Raw genomic sequence first — 19,603 nt, 5'->3', positions numbered from 1 at the left:
AAGTAAACACAACTGAATTACAATAAAATACTTTACCATGTCCTGCACAAGTATAAGCTTTGGCACAATCACTCAACAGGCTGGGTGAGCTGCTGCTGTTAGCTTGCCTCTGTAAACAAAAACAAAGTATTATTATAACTGTGACTGTTTATGATGTCCATTCTCTCTCAACATAAATCTACACATTACCTGCCTTTCATCCTGAATTTAAACTTATCTGGTTACCAACAGACTTCACCACTATCACAAATGTTATTACCTTTACACAGAAAGTGCTTACCCATGGATATTTCATTTACTTTAATAGGTTACCTGAAACAGTAGGAGTACCAGAATCAACGGTGGGCCAATGCCACGCACAGCCTCTTTTGGGAGGAAAGATTTCACTGTACACTTAAGATGGCTGGGTGCTACCATTTTCAGAAATAAAAGACACAAGACTCAGATTCAGTATATTGGATCTGACCACGAGTGGGCTGACCTGCAGCCCATCTATATAGGCTAGTAACATGCTTTTATCATTGCTGTGATGAACAGAGATTCTCCAAGCTCAATGCTCCCTTTCAGTTAAGACATTGGACTAAGGCCCCATCTGCCTGTTCAGATGGACATTAAAGATCTCATGCGACTACTCAAAGAGCTGCAGGGGAGTTCTCCCAATGTCCTGGCTGATATTTATCCCTCAACCAACCCCAAAACAGATTATTTGGTTAATCATCACTGTTTGTGGAACCTTGTTATACACAAATTGGCTGCTGCGTTTACCTATATAAAAATAACTAATTTTCAAAAGGAAATTAATTGCATGTACACTGCTTTGGGACATAGTGGGGTAATGAAAGTACTTACATAAAGAGAGGTTCTTTCTTTATCAGGGAAGCTCTTGTCCCCATTGACAATATCTACTAAGTTAACATTCACAAAATCTACACCCTGAATGAGACTGCATGAACATGCAGACTTTTCCCCTTGTTACACAATCTGTATCAATGGGCCAATTTCAGCTGCCGGCAAACAGCTTTTAGTCAAAGAGATTCTATAATGTAAACCGAACAAATGATTTGATTATTCTACAGTAAACTTAAATTTTGCTATTTGCTGTGAGAAATATATTTTTGACTTCCCAAATATCAAAAAATATTTTAAAATTCTAACTATTAAATCTCATTTGGCATTGCTCGGTGTCCTCTGCCCCAATCATTGTGTCTTTCTCATTCTGTTTCCTGCATCTGTCTCCCCAATTGCTCTCTTCCACTAAGTGCTCTGTGTTCTTCGATTTGTCCACATGATCTTTCTCTGCTCCCAATATTGCACGCTCTATCTCCATGTGTTCTTGGCCCCAAATTCTCTCCCATGTGTGCCTGCAATCTACTGTATGCACATCTCACCAGTGATCTACTAACCCCAATCGTTCTGCAGGTTATTGATACCTCTGACACTTCTCTTTCTCTTTGTCATCATGGTTCTTTCCTTCTCCTGATCTGCCTCTGCTGTAAATGTCTTTCTGTATCCCTCTTCATCTGTTACAGTCATCTGTTTGTCCCCTGATCTTGGCCATCCATGTCTGCCCCATGTCTCTCTCTGCCCACATCCTCCCTTACCCCCATCTTTTCTACTGTCTCTCTCTTCCCCCCCCATTTATGCACCATCTCTCTGCCCCATGTGTGCTCCAAGTCTTTGATTTCTGCGACTGTCTTTTTATCCTTATCTGTTTCTTATCGCTGTCTCCGCCATTTGTTTCTGCCTCCATTTGTCCTTCTGTGTTTTATTTCCCCCATGCTTCCATGTCTCTCCTGCCCAGAATAAATGCCAGGAAAGTCATAGAAGCTTGTGGTGAGGAATGCTGGTGGTTAAAAAGTACAGGCCCAGGAAGATTAAAGGCCAAGAAAAGCCCAAGATCTGGTAGGACAGCATCATGAAAGGGTAAGATTTTTTTTTTTTAAATGGGGAGGGATGGGGGAACAATGCTTGCATCGAAAGGAGTGGAGTTGGGAAGACAGCAGAGTAGAGAAGGCCAACAGGGCTAGGAAAGACACCAAGAAAATGGAGAGGGGGGTGGGGGCAAGGCTTCAGGTAGGGAATACCAGTGGCAAAAAGGAGCAAAGATTATCAACAGTACTAATCTAGCACACACCTACCAGAGTCAGAGAAAGTGGATCCATATAAAAGCTTATTTTCAAATTAGCACTATGTGGAACCAGCACAGCTGAGAAGCTGGGATGCTAATGCTTCTGTTCGGAAGTAAATGAAGAGCTTGAGCTGGCTATGCAGAATGGGTCTGACCAGGCAATATAAAAATATTTCCAGACCTCCACTAGGGCTAGAGAAAGCAGAGTTGATGGGGCAGTTTAAAAATAAATCTAGAGCTGGAGCCAATACAGTTTAAAAAAGGGAGTAAGGAGGCAAAATCAGCCACAGCTTCATGCTGACCTCCACCAAATTTTCTTTTTGAATTCCTCCCATTTGGTTTCCATTCTTCCCACAGGACCTAGACCACCACAATCAACATCACCAATGACCACTTCCATGATGGCAGCCATGGAACATCAACTCCCTTTGTTCTCCTCAACCTCTCCAACTTTCAACACTGTCAACCACTCCATCATCCTCCACCATACTTCCTTATGTCGCCCAACTCTGGGAAGCTTACTGGTTCTTACTTGTTCCAACAGAGCCAGAATATCTCCAGCTGTGCTTTATTCTGCTGCTCAACAGTCACCTCTTGAGTACATCAAGATTCCAGCCTTGTCCCTCAGAGACATTATCCACAGTAACATATATTTTGACATACAAGCACGACACCCACCATTACCACCACTACTCTTCATTCATTCTACAACAACCTCCATGGTGTTAGGCTGTCTATTTGGCATCACTATGCATGAGCTAGAACTTTCTGCAACTGAACAATGGGAAAATCAAAGCCACCTTATTTGGCTCCTGCCAAAAACTCTGTATGCTTGTCCCTGACTCCATCCTGCCCATCTTTTTGACCTGGCATTCAGCCAACTCTATTAATTATTCTATGGTTTAGTCCATTCCGTCTTTTCTAAAATGCCTTCGGACATTTTATTGCATTAAAGGTGCTAAACAAATGCAAGTTGTTGTCTGCGAGAGGGGTCTAATTTTCCATAAAAACGTTTCTGCAATAATGAATAGTTCATGTAATACCAGAATATTTGAACTGCATAGATTTAGAAGCTGAACATGCAGTTAACTGATATTGTACTTGGCAAGTGTGGGCTAAGACACAGGGAAAATAATTTACCACAGAGACTGGCCTTCGTCCAGTTTGCCAAAATATAAACAGGTATCACACGCAGTTCAATACCACAAGAAATAAGGATTCATACATTCCAGCACATCTGTTACAACTGGCTTGGTATGTATACTATCTGGTTCCATTGCTACAACAGCCTTGCCATGACTTATTAGTGTCGAGGGTTAATATTGATCAACAGTATGAAAGTTTATTCCGGCATCACATTCCATACATTTAACAAGTAAATAACGTTCACACATTAAAATAAACAGGAATTTCATTTTTTTAAATTCCCAAACGTCAGAAATTACATGACTATAGATTAGCAATTATTGAACGAGTGAGTGGTAAGTGGGGTATGTGTGTGTGTGTGTGTGTGTGTGTGTGTGTGTGTGTGTGTGTGTGTGTGTGTGTGTGTGTGTTCTTCCAAAAATTGTCAATCGTCTTTGAAACTGACCTGATGCAAAAATAAATTAATGTGTAATCAAATTTGCCAGCCCCTCCTAATACACACCAGTAGAACTAGATGACTAGCATATTGATTTCAAAGGTGGTAAAAGGAGTTAGTGTAGGTTTAAAATTCAGTCTCATCTAAATACATGCTTGTATCTGTGAAGAATTTTTTGTCAGCTATCTAAAATTATGAGGTGAAAGGATTGGAAACATTGTTCTCTTTCTGCATCACTGTAACACACCTGAGTTGGTCAAAAGAGCAGTGCTGAGAGCATTACATAGGATCACATAGGTTATACAGCATAGAAACAGGCCATTCGGCCCAACCAGTACATGTTAGATTTCGATGAGGAAAGACGGAAGGAGGCTCCACTCGAGTCTCCTCCCGCCTTTCCTCATTTAAATCTATCAGCAGACCCTCTATTTCCCTTCTCCCTTATATGCTTGTCTAGCTACCCATTAAATGCATCTATACTATTCGCTTGAACCACTCCTTGGGGTAGCAAGTTCTACATTCTCACCACTCTTTGGGTAAAGAAGTTTCTTCTGAATTCCCTATTGGATTTCTTGGTGACTATCTTATATGGATGGCCTCTAGTTATACTCTTCCCCACAAGTGGAAACATTCTCTCTTTATCCACTCTATCAAAACCTTTCATAAGTTTGAAGACCTTTATTAGGTTACCCCGAGACCAGTGCCGAGAGCGGGAGCAGCAGGGAAGTTCAAAAAGGAGCACCCGAGACAAACGGTGAGAGCAGGGAAGTTCAAAAGAAGCGCCCAAGACCAGCGCCGAGAACTGAAGCAGCGGGGCAGTTCAAAAGGAGCTAGCTGGGAGCAGAGCGGACCAGAGAGGGTAGAGAAAAAAATCCAAGTGTGAAGTCACAGGAAAGCGGGTAATTGATTGGTTGGTATTTCTCTCATTTTCTTCTCAACTTGGGCATTGGTTTAAATTAAGAGCTGTGATTAAAAACTATACATAATTGATTTTTCAAAACTTGAAAACCTAATTAGTTAAATAAAATACGAGAGATGGCAGGGCAGGTGATGTGTTGCAGCTGCAGCATCAGGGAACTGGTGAGCACCAGTGTGATCCACGGTGACCACTTCTGCAGTAAGTGTTGGCTGTTCAAGGAACTGCAGCTCAGAGTTGATGAGCTGGAGTCCAAGCTTCAGACACTGCGATACCTGGACACTTTGGGCCCCAAGTTTCGGGCCGCGCCGCCGGCCTGGACGCCCGTTTATCGCGCCCGAAAGTGCGCCTAAAAAATACCTGCAGATTCTCCGGCTCCCTGCAGGTCCTTTGGAGCTTGGAGGGCGGAGCCAAGTCCTGGCGCTGAAATCAGTGCCGGGACCTCTGCACAGGTGCGCTACAGTGGGCGCACCTATGCAGTAGCTCCAGGCGCCCGAAACTGTGTGGGAGGGGCCCGAAGCACGCCACCCCGAGCCCTGGCCGAATGGGCTCACTGGGGCGGCGAAGATCAGGCTGTACCTCCCTCGTCCAGTTCCTGCTCTGGCTCCAGCTTCCTCCCCCGTTCATCTGGCTCTCTCAACCCCCCACACCCACCACCAACTGCTCCGACCCCCCGCCCCCCGCCCCCCCAGCTCCAACCGCCCCCTGGCCCCAAGCTCCCGCTCCGATGACCCCCCCTCCAGCTCCCGCTCAGACGACCCCCCCCCAGCTCCCGCTCAGACGACACCCCCCCCCCAGCTCCCGCTCAGACGACCCCCCTCCCCCCAGCTCCCGCTCAGACGACCCCCCCCGCCCAACTCCTGCTTAGACGAACCACCCCCCCCCCGCCCAACTCCTGCTTAGACGAACCACCCCCCCCCCCACCCAGCTCCCGCTCAGACGACCCCTCCCAGTCACAGCTCCCGCTCCAACGTCCCCCCCAGCTCCCGCTCAGACGTCGACCCCCCCTGCCCCCCCCCCCCCCCCCCCAAGCTCCCGCTCCGACGACAACCCACCCCCCCCAGCTCCTTCACGGTGGCCGGGCCTGTTCAGCCTCCTCCCTCCCCTCTCCTCTCCTCCTCCCTCCCTCCCTCCTCTTCGCCCTCCTTCCCTCCCTCCCTCCCTCCCCCTCCTCCCTCTCCACCCCCTCCTCCCTCCTCCCCCCTGTCAGAAACACAGACACTGACAGGCAGAGAGGGACACTGACAGAGAGAGACACACACACACTGGGGGGGGGGGGGCATCCCAGCACGCTGTTGGAGGGCTCCCGGTGCTGCAGTCGGTAAGTAGAAAATGTTTTATTTATTGATTTTTTAATTTTTTTATTAATTTTTTTTGATTGATTTATTGGTTGATTTATTGATGTATTAATCTTTTGTTATTGATGATGGCTCTTTATTTGTAAAACTGAAGTGTTTAATGTTTGTAAACTTCCCTTCCCCCCTCCCATTCCCTACGCCTGATTTGTAACCTACGCCTGATTTTCTAAGTGTAGGCAAGGTTTTTCTGAGCGTACAAAAATCTACACTTACTTCATTCTAAGTTAGTTTGGAGTAAGTTTTCACGCCTAAACTTACAAATCAGGCGTAAGTGGCCGGACACGCCTCCTTTTGAAAAAATAAATCTGTTCCAAACTGAAACTGTTCCAACTGACTAGAACTGGAGCAAACTCAGGCCGAAACTTGGCCCCTTTGTTCCAGGAGGCAGTCACACCCCTTAGGTTAAATGTTTCAAATTTGGTCTGTGGTCAGGGACAGGAGGGTGTGATGACGAGTGAGGCAGGTATGGGGATCCAGAAGGTAGCATTGGAGGAGTCTCAGCCCTTGCACGTCCAACAGGTACGAGGTTCTTGCAGCCCGAGTGGACGAGAACAGGGACTGCAGGGAGGATGAGCAAACAGACCACAACACCGTGGTACAGGGGTCCATTCAAGTTGGGGGAGTAAAAAGAAAGGTAGTGGTGGTAGGGGACAGTATAGTTAGGGGGATAGATACTGTTCTCTGCAGCCAAGAGCGTGAGTCCCAAAGGCTGTTATATCTGCCCGGTACCAGGGTTAAAGACATCTCCTCTGGGCTAGAGAGTAACTTATAGTGGGAGGGGATAGGTCCAGTTGTCGTGGTCCATGTAGGTATCAACGACGTAGGTAGTACACTTGATCAGCTCTGCTTGGCAGGCCACATAGTTCACATGCCAGACACGAGACTCCCAAAGCAAGCGCTCTACTTGGAATTCCTTCACGGCAAATGAGCCAAAGGTGGGCAGCAGAAACGTTACAAGGACACCTTCAAAGTCTCCCTGATAAAGTGCAACATCTTCACTGAGACCTGGAGTCCCTGGCCAAAGACCACCCTAAGTGGAGGAAGTGCACCCGGAGGGCGCTGAGCACCAAGTCGCATCGCCGAGAGCATGCAGAACTCAAGCGCAGGCAGTGGAAAGAGCATGCGACAAACCAGTCCCACCCACCCCTTCTCTCAACGACTATCTGTCCCACCTGTGACAGAGACTGTGGTTCTCATATTGGACTGTACAGCCACCTAAGGACTCATGTTAAGAGTGGAAGCAAGTCTTCCTCGATTCCGAAGGACTGCGTATGATGATGATAATGACAAAGAAAGAGGTTCTGCTGAGGGAGTATGAGCAGCTAAGGGCCAAATTAAAAAGCAAAACCACAAAGGTAATAATCTCTGGATTACTACCTGAGCCACGAACAAATTGGCATAGGGTCAATAAGATCAGAGATGAATGCATGGCTCAAAGATTGGTGTGGAAGAAATGGGTTTCAATTCACGGGGCAATGGCACCACTATTGGGGAAAGAGAGAGCTGTTCCGTTGGGATGGGCTTCACTTGAGCCATGCTGGGACCAGTGTCCTGGCGAATCGAATAACTAGGACTATAGATAGGGCTTTAAACTAAATAGTGGGTGGGTGGGAGGGGGGGAAGGGGCGGAGGGTTCAGGTGAGGGGAAATTTAACAAGTCAAAGAGAAAGGAGAAGGCAATAGTGCAGGGTAGCGATAGGGGTAATGATAACCAGAGGGTGACGGGAAGGGACAGAGTGTACAAAGATAAGAATGCAGCAGAAAGTAGAATGAGAGAAGGGAAAAATGGTAAAGACACAAATTTAAAAACTCTTTATCTGAATGCATGCAGCATTCGTAACAAGATAGATGGGTTGACGGCACAAAAATAAATAAATGGAGATGTGTGCAAAATTAAGGCACATGGTATTGGGTGTAATGTATTGACGTAGATAGAGAACTGGTTGGCAGACAGGAAGCAAAGAGTGGAAATAAACGGGTCCTTTTCAGAATGGCAGGCAGTGACCAGTGGGGTGTCGCAGGGTTCAGTGCTGGGGCCCCAGCTATTTACAATATACATTAATGATTTAGACGAAGGAATTGAAGGTAATATCTCCAAGTTTGCAGATGACACTAAGCTGGGTGGCAGTGCAAGCTGCGAGGAGGATGCTAAGAGGTTGCAGGGGGATTGGGACAGGTTAGGTAAATGGGCAAATGCATGGCAGATGCAGTATAATGTGGATAAATGTGAGGTTATCCACTTTGGTGGCAAAAATAGGAAGGCAAATTATCTGAATGGTGACAGATTAGTAAATGGGGAGGTGCAGAGAGACCTGGGTGTCATGGTACATCAGTCATTGAAGGTAGGCATGCAGGTACAGCAGGCAGTAAAGAAAGCAAATGGCATGCTGGCCTTCATAACGAGGAGATTTGACTTTAGGAGCAGGGAGGTCTTACTGCAGTTGTATAGGTCCTTGGTGAGACAACACCTTGAGTATTGTGTGGAGTTTTGGTCTCCTAATCTGAGGAAGGACGTGCTTGATATTGAGGGAGTGCAGCGAAGATTCACCAGACTGATTCCCGGGATGATAGGACTGACATATGAGGAAAGACTGGATCGGCTAGGCTTATATTCACTGGAATTTAGAAGAATGAGAGGGGATCTCATAGAAACTTATAAAATTCTGACGGGACTGGACAGGTTAGATGCAGGTAGAACGTTCCCGATGTTGGGGAAGTCCAGAACCAGGGGTCACGGTCTAAAGATAAGGGGCAAGCCATTTAGGACCGAGATGAGGAGCAACTTTTTCACCCAGAGAGTTGTGAACCTGTGAAATTCTCTGCCACAGAAAGTTGTTGAGTCCAGTTCGTTGGACATATTCAAAAGGCCCTTATGGCTAAAGGGATCAGGGAGTATGGAGAGAAGGCAGGGGTGGGGTACTGAGGTTGTATGATCAGCCATGATCATATTGAATGGCGGTGCAGACTCGAAGGGCCGAATGGCCTGCTCCTGTACCTATTTTCTATGTTTCTATGATCTGATAGCCATGACAGAGTCATGGTTGCAAGGTGATCACAGCTGGGAACTGAATATTCAGGGGTATTTTACATTTTGGAAGGATAGGCAGAAAGGAAAAGGAGGTGGGTAGCTCTGTTAATAAAGGACGAGTTCAGTGTAGTAGTGAGAAATGATATTGGCTCAGAAGTTCAAGATGTAGAATCAGTTTGGGTGGAGATAAGAAATAAGAAGGGAACTAAGTCACTGGTGGAAGTAGTCTAGAGGCCCTCTAACAGTAGCTACACTATAGGACAGAGTATAAATCAAGAAATAATGGGGGCTTGTAAGAAAGGTACTGCAATAATCATGGGTGATTGGACAAATCAAATTGGCAAAGGTACCCTTGATAGCAAGTCCACAGACTGCATTCGGGATGGGTTTCTTAGAACAATACGTTATGGAACCAACCAGGGAGCAGGCTATTTTAGATCTGGTAATGTGTAATAAGAGAGGATTAATTAATTATCTCACAGTAAAGGATCCTCTAGGGAAGAGTGATCATAGCATGTTAGAATTTCAAATTCAGTTTGAGGGTGAGAAACTTGGGTCTCAAACTCGTGTCCTGAATTTAAATAAAGGCAATTACAAAAGAAAGAAGATAGAGTTGGCTAAAGTGGACTGGGAAATTAGATTAAAGGGCAAGCCGGTAGATAAGCAGTGGCAGACATTTGATGAGATATTTCATTTATCTGCAAAGACATATTCCAGTGAGAAAGAAAGACTAAGAGAAGGATGAACCACCCATGGCTAACTAAGGAAGTTAAGGATGGTATCAAATTGAAAACAAAGGCATACAATGTTGTGAAGATTAATGGCACGCTAGAGGATTGGGATATATTTAGAAATCAGCAAAGGATGACTAAAAAAATAATAAAGATAGATTATGAGTGTAAACTAGCAAGAAATTTAAAAACAGACAGTAAGAGCTTCTACAGGTATATAAAAAGGGAGAGAGTAGCTAAAGTAAACATTGGTCCCTTAGAGAATGAGACTGCAGAATTAATAATGGAAAGCAGAGACTATGAACAAATATTTTGTATCGCTCTTCACGGTAGAAGACACGAAAAGCATTCCAGTAATAATAATCAAGGGGCTATAGGGAGGGAGGAACAAAACAATCACTATCACTAGAGAAAAGTACTAGGCAAATTAATGGGAATAAAGGTGCACAAGTCCCCTTGACCTGATGGGTCTTAGAAGAAGTGGCTGCAGAGATAGTGGATACATTGGTTGTAATCTACCAAAATTCCCTGGATTCTGGAGAGGTCCCAGCAGATTAGAAACCACAAATCTAATGCCCTTATTCAAGAAAGGAGGGAGACAAAAAGCAGGAAACTATAGACCAGTTAGCCCAACATCTGTCATTGGCAAAATGCTGGAGTCCATTATTGAGGAAGTAGTTGCAGGACATTTAGAAAATCATAATTCAATCAAGCAGAGTCAGCATGGTTTTATGAAAGGGAAATCGTGTTTGACAAATTTGCTAGAGTTCTTTGAGGATGTAATGAGCAGGGTGGATAAAGGGGGACCAGTAGATGTTGTGTACTTGGATTTCCAGAAGGCAATTGATAAGGTTACATAAAAGGTTACTGCACAAGCTCATGGGGTTGGGGGTAATATATTCGCATGGATAGAGGATTGACTAACTAACAGAAAATAGAGTCAGGATAAATGGATCATTCTCAGGTTGACAAACTGTAACTAGTGGGGTGCCACAGAGGTCAGTGCTGGGGTCTCAACTATTTACAATCTATATTAATGACTTAGACGAAGAAACCGAGTGTATTGCAGCCAAATTTGCTGATAATATAAAGATAGGTGGGAAAGCAAGTTGCAAGGAGGACACAAAGAATTTGCAAAGGGATATAGATACGTTAAGTGAGTGGGCAAAAATTTGGCAGATGGAGTATAATTTGGGAAAATGTGAGGTTGCTCACTTTGGTAGCAAGAATAAAAAAGCAAATTATTATTTAAATGGAGAGAGACTACAAATTGCTGCGGTACAGAGCAATCTGGGGGTCCTTGTACATGAAACACAAAAGGTTGGCATGCAGGTACATCAAGTAATTAGGAAGGCAAATGGAATGTTGGCCTTTATTGCAAGGGGGATGGAGTATAAAAGTAGGAAAGTCCTGCTACAACTGTACAGGGTGTTGGTGAGGCCACACCTGGAGTACTGCGTACAATTTTTGTCTCCTTATTTAAGAAGGGATAAACTTGCATTGGAGGCGTTTCAGAGAAGGTTTATGAGGTTGATTCCAGAGATGAAGGGGTTGTCTTATGAAGGTTGAGCAGGTTGGACCTATACTCATTTGAGTTTAGATGAATGAGAGGTGTGATCTTATTGAAACATATAGATTCTGAGGGGCTTGACAGGGTAGATGCAGAGAGGATGTTTCCCCTCGTGGGAGAATCTAGAACTGGGGGGCATAGTTTCAGAATAAGGGGTCGCCCATTTAAAACAGAGACGAGGAAGAATTTCTTCTCTCAGAGGGTCGTGAATCTTTGGAATTCTTTATCCCAGAGAACTGTGGAGTCTGGGTCATTGAATATATTTAAGGTGGAGATTGACAGATTTTAAGTATCGGGGAGTCAAGTGTTATGGGGAGTGGGCAGGAAAATGGAGTTGAGGCCAAGATCAGATCAGCCATGATCTTATTGAATGGCAGAGCAGGCTCGAGGGACCAAATGACCTATTTCTTATGTTCTTATGTTACCCACCAGTTCAACCACCCTGCCTTTACTAAATAAGATCGGGTGGCCCATAAAACAAAATAAAGATTTACAAAGTTTTTTTATTTTTAAAAAGGCTATACTTGACATATTTAAATGCTGTGAATCACTGTTTGCATCAGGTTACAAAATAGAGAAATGTGATTTATTTTTTGTTCATTAGAACACCTTTACACAGGATAGTAAATTCATAGCATATGTTGCAACTGATGCTTAAGTAGCTTAAAAGGATTAAAGCAGTAGCTTGAATGAGAGGCAACTAGAAACATCTGCTCTTGTAAGTTTCATGTAAATGGGATCACAGACTAGTTGTGAAGAGTATTGAGCATTAAAGTATAGAGGTATGTCCACTGGTAAGGAGGAAATCACTAAACAAACCACCAAAGGTAAACAACTGAACTTATCAGCTCTGGCTATAAGTCTACCTGTTAGTTTGAAGCCTGTTGAGCAAGCCTTATACTTGAAAGCTGGGTCAGACATGCCCTTCATAAGTTTGATCAAGACTTCAAATTGGTTACCAGAACAACTGACAAAAGCAAAGAGTAGCTCCAAAATCCTCACCAAAGTATGTTATAGCAGAGACCATTGAATGTGTGATTTTTTTTTGACCGATTCTTTTCCCCAATGCATTAATTAAAAGGAGGACACTGGTGCTGAATATCCTTTGGGCAGCCACCTGATGGAGAATGCTAGCCGCGCGTCTGTTGGGCCAGTGGAGCGGTCAAAGCAATTTTGAGTATTAGCATGGCTCTAGCTAAGCTGCACATCCCAAATGCATCACGCTGCAAATTGCTGGATGGCCAATGAAAGAACCCCGAAATGGCTTGGATACCAAACCAGCCAGCACGCAACTAGGTCCCGAGGGGGTAGAGCCTACGGTATTTTTGTTGAGCCTAGTGGAGCAGGAGTGCTCCTCTGGCCCCACAAAAATGAAGTTAAAAAAAATTTGAGGCCATCTTTTGAAATTACTGCCTAGAACAAATGGGCTGAATGTGCACGGCACACGCTCCACCCATTGGTCCCACAAAATTGCAGTCCGGGGCCTATGTAGGGGCACCCATTGATGATGAATGAACAGCAATATATGTCCAAATCAGGATGATGCATGACTTGGTAGGGAACTTGGGAGGTGATGGTGTTCCACGACATTGATATATTTCTTTGGGGTGCATTGCCCAAAACTGAATGCAATGCTCCAGATCGGGGTTTGACTAAGGCTCTATACAACTGAAGCATAACTTCTTCCCTCTTTGTCTTCCAGGCCCCTTGAGGTAAAGACCTGTAAATGGGGCTTCCGGCAATCCTCATTGTCAAAATTATATCGGCCGATCAGGGGAACGTCTCCAGGAATTTATTGGCAAAGTAGTTTTAGGATTAGGAAAAGGCCATGAAGCCTAATAATGAAGCACCTCAATAGGTTTGACATAGAAGATGTTTCCATTTGTGGGGAGTCCAAAAAAGGGGGCCATAAATACAAAATAATAACACGTAAATCGAATAAGGAATTCAGGAGGGATTTCTTAACTCAGAGTGGTTAGATGTGGAATGTGCTACCACATGGAGTAGTTGAGGCGAATAGCATAGATGAATTTAAAGGGAAGCTAAATAAGCACACGAGGGAGAAAGGAATAGGATATGTTGTTAGGGTGAGATGAAATAAAGTGAGAGAAGGCTCGTGTGGAGCATAAACATCAACATGGAACCGTTGGGCCGAATGGCGTGTTTCTGTGCTGTAAATACCATGTAATATGTAATTGCTGCACTTGTCCTTCTTAGTGCTGGATGTTGAAGTGAACAGAAGTGCTGCTGAAGTAACCTTGGTGAGTTACTCCAGTGCATCCTGTAGTTTGTACATACTACAACCATATGTACCAGTGAATATTCAATCAAGCAAACTGATCTGTCCTGGATGGTGTCGAACTGTGAATGAATTATGTAGGTTCGGGAAAACAATGGGTCATGCATAGAAGTTATGTAAGCGTAGCATTAAGATTAGACATCGAGGTTTTTCTTTCTGCAGAGGGCTATCAATGCTCGGAATAAATTAATGACTTGTGTGGTGAGTGTGGATTCGCTGCAATAATTCAAAAAGGAGTTGCACGGGTTCCTTGTTAGGGTTAATAGCACTGCAAAAAGATTTAGCTGGGATGTTGGGTGGGTACATCATCATGAGTATAAACTCATTTTCATCATCTTCGGGGGTTGTTGGGAAATTTCGCAGTTTTCTCGATGAATTAGCCTAAGGGTTTTAAAATCTGTTTTTTTGCCTCTCCCAGGTTACATGATGTATGGTGGGAGGAAACACTGGGGGTTATGATCATGAATCTTAGTTGCATCTCTAACGAGTGGCACCTCAACAACAGATCACAGGCCCGGAGTGCTGTTACTTGAACAACTTTCATTATTCCTTGGAATGTTTAGTGTGTAACAGCTTTATAAAGTATAAGGAGCAGAATACAATTATTCAAAAAGAGACACAATTATTCACCCTGCTATTGTAATTTTTCCAGTTTGTCTCAGTTTGCATATGAAAATACTTATACTGACCACTTGCACTTTTATCTGGAGGGAGGGAAGAACTCGCACACAAGATATACAAATTAAGGAATTGAAATAGATTAGAATCACCTTCACGCTATGGTGTGTAAACTGACCAAAGTTTAAATCAATCGGATGAAATTCATTAAAAATGCTGGAAGGCATAAACTGTCCTTTAATGTGGAGTGTTGAATGTCTGTATTTCTGTCAGCTACAGTGCAACAGCAGCTTCACAGTATAGAAACATATTTACCAAGAGGTAAGAGCACATTGTTCATAACGGTTAAGATCCAATTCCACAATAATTAGTTTTGCAAGTCTGCTTACAAAAATGAAATGTGAGCTTCAGGAATGGGCCGCATTGACAAATGGAGGACTATTTCTGTTTATGATAATATTATGGGGATTGGAACAATACTGGGAGGCATTCGCGCTCAAACTTCCATAGACTTGAGTTGGGCTAGCGCTGGAAGCACAAGGCTACTGCACTTCCAGGCTTAACATGCCTTTTATTTGCAAAACACCAGCACCCAAAATTTACTTTAACTACAAAATTACATGATCACAAGTCTCATTGATCACTAGTAACCATGGCATGGTAGGATCGCAAATATAATATACTGCAATATCAGACTTAAGTATTTAGGCCCCAAGTTTCCACACGCGGCAAAAAAGGCGCACCTCAGAACTGGGCGCCTGTTTTTCGCGCCGAAAAAAAAGTGCGGTATTCTCGAGCTCCTTTGAGCTCGATGTCTGCTTGGCGCGGTGCACAGGGGGCGGAGCCTACCACTCGCGCCGATTTTGTAAGTAGGAGGGGGCGGGTACAATTTAAATGAGGCTTCTTGGTGCCGGCAACCCTGCGCGTGCGCGTTGGAGCGTTCGCGCATGCGCAGTCTGAAGTAAACATTGGCACTCGGCCATTTTTAAAAGTACTGCAGAAAAAGTGTAGATTTGATTCTTGGACCCCTGCAAAGGCTTGTATTTTAATTTTCTTGATATTTCTGTGTGTGAGGGAGTGCTTTTAGCAGCACTGCTGAATAAATCACCTGCTGAAATCAGTGAGTTCAGCTTTTCACTGCTAAACTTGCCGAACCGGTGCCTGCAAATTAATGACTGTGTGTTTGGAGAAATAAAAGTGACAATTCAACTTTGCAATGGATCAACGTCCACCAAGAACAAAGAATTTCTTGCATGAGGAAGCAAACCATTGCAGCACCCATTCTGCAAATTTAAATATAAAGATGGCCTCAGTCAGTCCACCTCACAGCTCGAAGGCTGCTGCTGTTCATTCTTCGGCTCCCGGCCAGCCACTGATGCCGCTGCAATCCCATGGCCGAATGGCCTCAAGTCCGTCCGGGTGCTGCATCTTCGCGGGGAATGAAGGCCTGCCTCAAGCACTGCAGCTCAGCTCGAAGGCTGCTTGCTGCCGCTGCCGTCGAGATACTGACCCCACACCGCTGCTTGAAAGGCCTGCCTGAAGCACTTTCACACAGGTAGGAACATGGTTTATTTAATCTTTTATTTGCTTATAAATTTTTATTCAGGTTGGATTTATTTGTATAATATTTGTATAATTATAACTAAGGATTGATTGTAGAATTTAATGACTTCCCTTCCCCCTCCTCCCCCCCCCCCACCTCGTTCCCTATGCCTAATTTGTAACCTGCGCCTGATTTTTTTAAATTGTAGACAAGGTTTTTTCAAGTGTACAAAAATCTTCACTTACTCCATTCTAAGTTAGTTTGGAGTACGTTTTCACTGTGGAAACTTTCAAATCAGGCGTCAGTGGCCGGACACGCCCCCTTTTGAAAAAAAAATTCTGTTCCAAAGTGAAACTGTTCTACCTGACTAGAACTGGAGAAAACTAAATGTGGAGAATTCCGATTTCTAAGATACTCCGTTCTACACCAGTTGCTCCTAAAAATCAGGAGCAAATCATGTGGAAACTTGGGGCCAATAAAACTAGAGTGCTTCCACTTCTGCTATATGATGACACAATATATACCTTGATAAAAGGTTACATCATCCTTCTTCCCATAACCGAGCAAACTAGTAATTTCAAGATTATATATAGAACATGCCAAATAAATGTCTAAAGATCTCATCACTATGGTGGTTGAACTTTAAACATTTTAATGAATTACAAATCAGTTGCAGCCAATTAAGCAGTTTTTTTTTTGAAGCGTAGTCACTGTTAAAATGCAGAAGCCGATTTGTGCACAGCAAAGTCCCAGAAAAAACAAGGAGATAATGACCAGATAATCTGTTTTAGTGATGTTGATTTAATAGTATGGCCCTCGCTTGGTTCCACTCTTACCTATCCAATCATAATTAGAGTAACATAGAAACATAGAAAATAGGTGCAGGAGTAGGCCATTCGGCCCTTCGAGCCTGCACCGCCATTCAATAAGATCATGGCTGATCCTTCCCTCAGTATCCCTTTCCTGCTTTCTCTCCATATCCCTTGATCCCCTTAGCCATAAGGGCCATATCTAACTCCCTCTTGAATATATCCAATGAACTGGCATCAACAACTCTCTGCGGCAGGGAATTCCACAGGTTAACAACTCTGAGTGAAGAGGTTTCTCCTCATCTCAGTCCTAAATGGCCTGCCCCTTATCCTAAGACTGTCTCACCTGGTTCTGGACTTCCCCAACATCGGGAACATTCTTCCTGCATCTAACCTGTCCAGTCTTGTCAGAATCTTATATGTTTCTGAGAGATCCCCTCTCATCCTTCTAAACTCCAGTGCATAAAGGCCCAGTTGATTCAGTCTCTCCTCATATGTCAGTCCAGCCATCCCTGGAATCAGTCTGGTAATCCTTCGCTGCACTCCCTCAAAAGCAAGGACGTCCTTCCTCAGATTAGGAAACCAAAACTGAACACAATATTCCAGGTGAGGCCTCGTCAAGGCCTTGTACAACTGCAGTAAGACTTCCCTGCTCCTATACTCAAATCCCCTTGCTATGAAGGCCAACATACCATTTGGCTTCTTCACCGCCTGCTGTACCTGCATGCCAACTTTTAATGATTGATGAACCATGACACCCAGGTCTCGCTGCACCTCCCCTTTTCCTAATCTGCCGCCATTCAGATAATATTCTGCCTTCGTGTTTTTGCCCCCAAAGTGGATAACCTCACATTTATCCACATTATACTGAATTTGCCATGTATTTGCCCACTCACCTAACCTGTCCAAGTCACCCTGCAGCCTCTTAGTGTCCTCCTCACAGCTCACACCGCCACCCAGTTTCGTGTCGTCTGCAAACTTGGAGATATTACACTCAATTCCATCATTTAAATCATTAATATATATTGTAAAGAACTGGGGTCCCAGCACTGAGCCCTGCGGCACTCCACTAATCACTGCTTGCCATTCTGAAAAGGATCCGTTTATCCCGACTCTCTGCTTCCTGTCTGCCAACAGCGGGACCTTGTCAAAAGCCTTTTGAAAGTCCAAATACACCACATCCACTGGTTCTCCCTTGTTCACTCTACTAGTTACATCCTCAAAAAATTCTCGAAGATTTGTCAAGCATGATTTCCCTTTCATAGATCCATGCTAATCCTGTCACTGCTTTCCAAATGTGCTGCTATTTCATCCTTAATGATTGATTCCAACATTTTCCCCACTACTGATGTCAGGCTAACTGGTAGAAAATTACCCGTTATCTCTCTCCCTCCTTTTTTTTTAAAAAGTGGTGTTACATTAGCAACCCTCCAGTCCATAGGAACTGATCCAGTGTCGATAGACTGTTGGAAAATGATCACCAATGCGTCCACTATTTCTAGGGCCACTTCCTTAAGTACACTGGGATGTAGACTATCAGGCCCTGGGGATTTATCGGCCTTCAATCCCATCAATTTCCCTAACACAATTTCCTGCCTAATAAGGATATCCTTCAGTTCCTCCTTCTCACTAGACCCTCGGACCCCTAGTACATCCGGAAGGTTACTTGTGTCTTCCTTTGTGAAGACAGAACCAAAGTATTTGTTCAATTGGTCTGCCATTTCTTTTATCCCCATTATAAATTCACCCGAATCCGACTGCAATGGACCTATGTTTGTCTTCACCAATCTTTTTCTCTTCACATATTTATAGAAGCTTTTGCAGTCAGTTTTTATGTTCCCGGCAAGCTTCCTCTCGTACTCTATTTTCCCCCTTTTAATTAAACTTTTTCTCCTCTTCTGCTCAATTCTAAATTTCTCCCAGTCCTCAGGTTTGCTGCTTTTTCTGGCTAATTTATATGCCTCTTCCTTAGATTTAACACTATCCTTAATTTCCCTTGCTAGCCACGGTTGAGCCACCTTCCCCGTTTTATTTTTACTCCAGACAGGGATGTACGATTGTTGAAGTTCATCCATATGATCTTTAAAGGTTTGCCTTGTCTATCCACCGTCAACCCTTTAAGCATCATTTGCCAGTCTAATCTAGCCAATTCGCGCCTCGTGCTGTCAAAGTTACCTTTCCTTAAGTTCAGGACCCGAGTTTCTGAATTAACCTTGTCACTCTCCATCTTAACAAAGAATTCTACCATATTATGGTCACTCTTCCCCAAGGGGCCTCGCACAACAAGATTGCTAATTAGTCCCTTCTCATTACACATCACCCATTCTAGGATGGCCAGCTTTCTGGTTGGTTCAGTCCAGAAAACCATCCCTAATACACTCCAGGAAATCCTCCTCCACCGCATTGCTACCAGTTAGGTTAGCCCAATCAAGATGTAGATTAAAGTCGTCCATGATTACTGCTGTACCTTTATTGCACACATCCCTTATTTCTTGTTTGATGCTGTCCCCAACCTCACTACTACTATTTGGTGGCCTGTACGCAACTCCCACTAGCGTTTTCTGCTCTTTGGTATTTCGTATCTCCACCCATACCGATTCCACATCATCCAAGCTAATGTCCTTCCTTACAATTGCACTGATTTCCTCTTTAACCAGCAACGCCACCCCGCCTCTTTTTCCTTTCTGTCTATCCTTCCTAAATGTTGAATACCCCCGGATGTTGAGTTCCCAGCCTTGGTCATCCTGGAGCCATGTCTCCGTGATGCCAAGCACATCGTATCCATTAACTGCTATCTGCGCAGTTAATTCGTCCACCTTGTTCTGAATACTCCTCGCATTGAGGCACAGAGCCTTCAGGCTTGTCTTAACACACATTTCCCCTTTAGAATTTTGCTGTAATGTGACCCTTTTTGTTTTTTGCCTTGGGTTTCTCTGCCCTCTACTTTTACTATTCTCCTTTCTATCTTTTGCTTCTGACTCCATTTTATTTTCCTGACTCCGTGCATAGGTTCCCATCCCC

The 19,603-nt window shown here is 44.0% G+C and overlaps 1 protein-coding gene across 1 annotated transcript in view; it reads right to left on the bottom strand.

Annotated features, from left to right (window-relative positions):
* pan3 (poly(A) specific ribonuclease subunit PAN3) overlaps positions 1-19,603 on the bottom strand; it is a 196,939-nt gene that overhangs the window by 159,693 nt on the left and 17,643 nt on the right. The window contains exon 3 of the mRNA XM_070892304.1: positions 37-109. Within this exon, the coding sequence (XP_070748405.1) occupies positions 37-109 (73 nt within the window). The remainder of the gene's footprint in view (positions 1-36; positions 110-19,603) is intronic.

Source organism: Pristiophorus japonicus, chromosome 10 (genome assembly GCF_044704955.1).
Source record: "Pristiophorus japonicus isolate sPriJap1 chromosome 10, sPriJap1.hap1, whole genome shotgun sequence".
NCBI lineage: Eukaryota > Metazoa > Chordata > Chondrichthyes > Pristiophoridae > Pristiophorus > Pristiophorus japonicus.
Note: the sequence above shows the minus strand (reverse complement) of the source record. Positions and strands in the feature narration are given on the sequence as shown.